The 7100-nt window shown below is 32.4% G+C and overlaps 1 protein-coding gene across 2 annotated transcripts in view; it reads left to right on the top strand.

Annotated features, from left to right (window-relative positions):
• Positions 1-5486: 5486 nt before the first annotated feature.
• LOC108909685 (probable phosphorylase b kinase regulatory subunit alpha) overlaps positions 5487-7100 on the top strand; it is a 47091-nt gene continuing 45477 nt past the window's right edge. For both annotated transcript variants that reach the window (XM_018714089.2, XM_018714088.2), the window contains exons 1-2: positions 5487-6357; positions 6450-6638. In XM_018714089.2, coding sequence (XP_018569605.1) covers positions 5629-6357; positions 6450-6638 — 918 coding nt within the window. In that variant the 5' untranslated portion in view covers positions 5487-5628. The remainder of the gene's footprint in view (positions 6358-6449; positions 6639-7100) is intronic.

Below are 7100 nucleotides of genomic sequence, written 5' to 3'. Positions count from 1 at the left end.
TGATTTAGGTATAGTATTTTACAATGTTTTACCGTTAAGGTATTAGTGACATTATTGATCTAATTTGAAGTAAGTATTTTTAAAAACAAACATAACTTATGGTAAGTAATCTAAATTTATAATATTAATATAATATTGTATGTGTATTGTTTTGCTGACATACCTACTAACACTTACTAATATTTACATAAAAATGTTTTAAGTGAATAAGAATAATGAGCATCATGAACCAATTTTTTTTTTTAAACGCACCGATGTCTATTATAGTCTGTATAGGATTTGGTTTTATCAATTCGCTTTACTTTTAGAATGTAATACAAAAATGCATTTTTCTATGTATCACATATACAGGGTGTGCAAATTTAACACTCCTGCTGCCAATATCTCCGAAATGAAGAAATTTATTTTGGTTCCTCAAACTGGTTTTGTTAGGTCCCTCGAATAGCTTTAAATTGCAGTTGACCTGTTAGTTCAAATCTTTCTGTATAGATGGCGTGGCAATACTAAAAAAATTTTTTATCCCTGGAACGTGGAGTCCATCTGAAAGATCGTTAAATTTTGAGTAACTTTTGTGATAAAGTTTTTCCCTATATTTACTTGTTTTCGAGATATGGCGACTTCAATATGTAATATATGATGTAACAGGAAAATATATTATTTTATTTTAATCACACCGAGACAAAATATTCTTTTAAAATATTTTTATAATGACTTTATTCACACCAGATACTAACTAAAAAACAATAAATTGTAAAAAAAGAATGATCAACTACAGAAAAAAAAATGTACAATGGCAAATCTTATAAGGGGCAGAGACGAACCGTATTTTCCAAATGTTATTAATAAATGCGTAAGTAATAGGCGGCTCATGTCAATAAAACATGTATGACAGATGACACATTAGCTTTCCAATAATTACAGTTTTATCAGCTTGCGTCTTTCAGTTTAACTATACTAACTTATTTTAGAAATAAGAAAAGGTCCAAATGACTCAGTGTGTGATATTTAAACTTTCTCTGCGGATTTTTGTATTTGTTTATTGAATATAAGAGTGGACTGTACACACGGTCCGTAAAACGTTTAACGGACCGTGTAGAAGTATGTGGTAGCCTTGACCATAAAGGTAACTAAATAAGAGGCTTTTATTGGATAGGGCGGCTCGAACATGCATTCACTGAGGCCATCTCACGTTGTTGTAGCAAAACATTGTCCTTTATGGAAATTGTTAAACAGAAATCTGCAACCACAGATCGAATCTGTATTTCCAAGCTTTCAATCAACAGAAATAGAATGCGTTGACTGAAATATTTCAATCGACGTAGAATGTTGAAGGTTTGAGGTTATAGTTTATCTTCAGTTCAGGTAGGTTGCCACGTTTTGTGCATTAATAAATTTGTTTTGTTTTAGATTCATGTAATAAGGGATTTATTGAATTAGTCATCTGAACTGCCTTACTATATTTTTATTCAAAATGAGTTTACCTGGTAGAACTACACGTAAATGCGTTGTGCTCCAAATTGCAAAAGCACTTACTATTTGAATGTCTGTAATGCGTCCTATAGAAATAAATGTTTTTTCAAAATTACAAAAGACAGGCAATTACTGTGGATAGAATTAGTTCGAAAATTATGTAAATCAGACTTTGCTCCGACAAACACAGGTCATTATTTTTGTGAAGACCATTTTGAGTTAAAATGTTTTAAAAGCAGTGATAGGAATAGTCTCAACATAAATGCTGTGCCGACATTATTTTTAAGATCAACTCATATATTAATTGTAATAATATCACCTTGGAATCCTCGGATAGTATCTATCCAATATTCAGCAAAATAATTTGTTAACGTAACATTACAGAATTTTCAGAGTACGAGCTGCCAAACTTCAATTTCGGATGATTTTTCACCTCCACCTTTTAAAAAACCGAAATACATATATTCAAAATTGTCATTTCCTACAAGCGCTACTGCGAGCACCAGGGCCATTACTGAGATTACTGATAAGAAGTTGAATGAAGCGGAATCAAATACTGGTCATGTAAGTACCTCACTTGATACCTCATTTTGTCAAAGCTGCACTTCTTTTCAGTCAAATAATAAACAAAGAATATTTTTAAAAACCATGAATGTTAAGAGAATATCTCAACTTTCAGATAAACATAAAAATATAAATAAATTTTCAACAGAAAATTCAGATTTTGAAATTAAAAAGGAAACTATTAAAATGTAAAAGTAATTTGGCTCATGTTCGTAGTATCACCTATTCTAATTTATTTGCAAAATTAAGTCGACATCTTGGTCCAGTAGGAGTAAAATTTATTGAGCCACAAATTAAATATTGGGAAAAAAATGACCTATCTATAATTCAGAAAATAAAGCACTTGCTTTAGCGATTTACAAACGTTGGTCAAGGTGCTACAGGTTTTTACAAAAATTTTTGTGTTGCCCTCTAAATCTTCCATAAGGAAATATTTAGGCCAAATACCTTTAAATGTTGGGATAAATGAAAAGTTGTTACGTAAATTATCAGAACATGTTAGTAAAATGATTACAAGAGATAAAGTTTGTTGTTTAGTATTTGATGAAATAGCTCTGTCTATGGGTCTAAATTATGACACTTGTAAAGATCAAGTAACGGGATATGTCGATCTTGGGTCCCTGGATAGACAAAATGAGGTAGCAAATGCTCTAGTGTTTTTGGTACAAGATATTAGTAAACATTGGAAGCAACCTATCGTGAATTATTTCACAAAAGATGATATAAAAACAAAGGACCTACAAATTTTGTTAACTGAAATAATTTCAGCATTGCAGTGTTGTGGATTAAAAATAATTTGTACAATTTGTGATCAAGGTTCCACTAGCAGATCAGCTATCAGACAGTTAGTTTCTAAGTTTCTGACTTTTAATGTTAATGGCGAGGAAATTATTCCCATTTTTGACGTTCCTCGTTTGCTTAAAAAGACCAGAAATGCTTTATATAACAATAATATTAAATTTTCGCATAATAAAACAGCAAAACTCAACCACATAGTAAAATGCTTCCAAGGTTTACGAAAGATACATGACCATTATTTCGAATTAAATCGTAATAATGTTAAAATGAAAGCACAGACAATATAGCGTATCGCTACAGACTGCTACTTAAGTGCTGGAAATTGGCAACCCGAAATGGAAGCAGGGTCTCCTTAGCCGGCTTCCAGCTATAAAATTTAGCGTAGTGACTCTTCTACTTGCTAATAGGCGGCAGTTCCAGCGGTGGCTTTGTTGCCAAATAATAACTGCTAAATAAATTTAGGTAATGCTTTCAATTATGTAATTAAAGAGATATGGAACTTATCTTGTGTTTGGAAATCACATTTGCCTTAAATGTTAAATAAAATAAATCAAGTTAGAATTAAAACTATGAATTTACCTAATTAATTATTTATTTTATATCACCTTGGAATGGGAAAATTTTAAAACTCGAAAGTAATGTTTTTAGATTTGTGCGTCAAATTCCAATATGGTACGATATCAAAACCTATGTTTAAAAAAATTGCATTATACAGATTGTGTATCCTTAGATGGGTACTGCCTCTTATTGTTGATTTCTTTAGATAGGTAAATAATTATTTATTGACACAAGTGTTGCATTTTATGGATGTCATTGGTAGTGCCCATATTTGTGACACAAGGTTTTCAAAAAAATTAACACAATGTAAAATTGCTGGAACCTCAAGGAGTAGTCGAATACGAAATTTATTAAAAAAAAAAACAACAAATCATCAATCAATACAGAGATAAGATAATGCGTTCGCTACTGCTGTTGCAATTTTTAACTAACTAACTTTATTGTTTTTCGACATACTGACTTCGGACCGTTTCCATTCAACGCAGAACGGACAATCAGAACCAGAGCAGTGGGGAGATTTTTTTAATTATTTTTTCAATTCAACGCACCGTTTCCGAATTATAAGACCTTTTTTACTGTATCACCTCACACACCTCTTCTTTCCGAAATTTATTTTCCACATACGGACTTCGGACCTTTTCCATTCAACGCAGAACTGTCATACAGAAACCAGGTGTGTGGGGAAATTTTTTCAATTATTTTTTCGATTTAACGCACCGTTTCCTGCATGCAGCATTTCCAGCACATCTGTAGCTCATGAAGTTGAGGCAATGGTGAGTAATCCCACTATACTGGCATACCTGCTGAGGCTATTCATACAGCAGAGTTTGCGAATGATATTAATGATCTTTTTGTTAGTTTAAATTCTCGTATCATTCAGCTAAATAATTGCAGTTTTTTAAAGTCATCTATTACTAAGAAATCAGCATATATTACATTTTGGAATATGTTGGAAGAAATTCAGTCTTGGCAATTTCAATCTCATAAAGACAACAAAGTAAAAAATGTACATCCCGTAAAGTGTTAAAACATAATTAAAGTGTTTCAGTAGTAATGGGTCATGGAACAGCTGTTAATGGTTCACGTTAATTTTAATTGTTAACTTCAACTAGTAGTAGCTGTTTTGTAATCTATTACTTATGAAATACTTTTTATTCTGTGTATTTTATTACATTTAAATTTACCGCCATTATGATGCAGCGGCATCTATTAGATAGTAGAATTAGAGGTTAGTCTAATTGTGTTTTCCCATGCAGTTTCCTTAATTATTTTATAGTTTGTGTGTGTAGCTTCACTTCACATCAGCTACAGATGGCGTACTCTGCCGCTGCTGCCGGCAAAAGGCACAGAAAAAAACCTCTTATTTAGTTACTCTTATGGCCTTGACTTATAAGAGAGATTTTAGGCCACCTAAAATTTAAGGAACGTTATACTTACATTAAACGTAATACTGATCATGCGCAGTTAATGAAAAATAAGGGCCCAAATATTTCGTTAATTCAGTTTTTACACCAGGATTTACCTTGACAATTCCGTTAACCGTAAACGTAACATATAACCTGTATTATTAATATTATTCTAGGCATATAAAACCTCTTTTATGTTATCGCTACCTCTTTAATTACATCAAGTATTTGATTACATGCACATAACTGATTACATGTACATATTATGGCTGCACTGAAAAAAAATATTGAAATAGTAATTAGACGTACAAATTTGGCGTTGCCAAGTTATACTTTATTGATATAATTTTGTCGGATATCTTATATATAAAACATATAATATACCACCTACAGTCGCAAACAGAAAGCGTATGTAATGTATGTATAGAATATATTAATTAATAATTAACAAAATTAATAAGCATAATTATCTTCCCTGTAAATAAGATAACTGTTACATTTGGCAATAAGTACCGATACGCTTATTAGCGTAACGTTATTCAAACTTAAATTACGGACAACGTTATCGGTTATTAATGTTATCGGTTATTTTCGAACTACTGCGCATGATCAGTATAACGGATAACGTTTAACGTTGTTCAAATAAGTGGCTTAAAATCTCCCTATAGTCAAAGGTGGTAGTCACTGAAATATGGGCATGCGCCTAACATATATTTTCATTTTCAAGTTTGACAGTCAGCATGACATTCAGGCGACATTGATATTTATTTTTATTTTAGTTATAGTGTCATTATTTTAGTTTGTTTCATAAGTTTGGTGAATTCTAGTAAAAATGAGAAGTAGAAGCAATTCCGGAGTCCGACTGGACTACTACCAGAGACTTGTTCACAAAGTAATTATGGAACACCAAAACCCTGTCACTGGTTTATTTCCTGCCAGCCTGGAAAATAACCACGCTTGGATTAGGGATAATGTATATTGCATATTGTCGGTATGGGGTCTATCTATGTCTTATAAAAAAATGGCTGATCAGGATGAAGATCGTGCAAAAACATATGAGTTAGAACAATCCTGCGTCAAGTTAATGCGAGGTTTACTCATGTCTATGATGCAACAAAAAGAAAAAGTTGAAAGATTCAAGCAAACCCAAAATCCTCTAGACTCTTTGCATGCAAAATACTCTTCCATAACTGGGCAAATAGTTGTAGGAGACAATGAATGGGGTCATTTGCAGATTGACGCAATATCTCTTTACCTTCTTGTATTAGCACAGATGACAGCATCGGGATTACAAATTGTGTTTAATTTAGACGAAGTCGCATTTATTCAAAATCTTGTATTCTATATAGAATGTGCTTATTGCACTCCAGATTATGGTATTTGGGAAAGAGGAGATAAAACTAATCATGGTTTACCAGAGTTGAATGCGAGTTCTATTGGAATGGCTAAAGCTGCCTTGGAAGCAATGAATGAGTTAGATTTGTTTGGAGCTAGAGGAGGACCTTATAGTATAATTCATGTCTTAGCTGATGAGGCACAGAAGTGTCAAGCTGTGTTGCAGGTATTGTCTATAATTATTAATTTGTGGCATCTGATATTTAATAATACTTCTGTGTATTTTAGTATATACTTTTAGTATGTTTTTATTTTTAGTCTATGTTACCAAGAGAATCCAGTTCTAAAGAAATTGATAGTGGGCTTTTGTCTGTAATAAGTTTTCCAGCTTTTGCCGTTGATGATCCTGGACTTATAGGGTATACTAGAGATTGCATCATTAATAAATTGCAAGGGCGGTATGGTTGTAAAAGATTTTTAAGGGATGGTTACCGAACTCCAAAGGAAGTAAGTAAGATTATTATTTAAGGAGGTTTATCGGGTACGGAGGTACGTCTAAAGTCTAACGAGAGTTTCTGTACATTCGCTAGTGACTAAAGTAGTAAGTCTTTAGATTTGGCAACGTTGCACTTTGGCTGGCTTTGTTTGGATGCCTAAGCTTGAAATATACACTTGCAAATTTCAAATAATACACTACGTCGAGAACCGCGGTGTTGCCACTACCACACATATGGAGGTTAAGTTAGTCAACGACAGCAGTTTGAAGGAGAATTATTATAAATTATGTATCTTACAAGTACCTAATTGATTTCTACGAGCTGTCATACGGTTCTTTAGATATCGGTTTCCTATTTATACAAGTTGCTGTGTTAACTGTTCGTTGATTGCTGCACATTCTAAGTTGAAAGACCAACAAAATCTGTATTCTCATAAGACTATACTAAATTGTGAAAAATTATTTTATTAATA

The sequence above is a fragment of the Anoplophora glabripennis genome, unplaced genomic scaffold (assembly GCF_000390285.2).
Source record: "Anoplophora glabripennis isolate ALB-LARVAE unplaced genomic scaffold, Agla_2.0 scaffold419, whole genome shotgun sequence".
Lineage (NCBI taxonomy): Eukaryota > Metazoa > Arthropoda > Insecta > Coleoptera > Cerambycidae > Anoplophora > Anoplophora glabripennis.
Note: the sequence above shows the minus strand (reverse complement) of the source record. Positions and strands in the feature narration are given on the sequence as shown.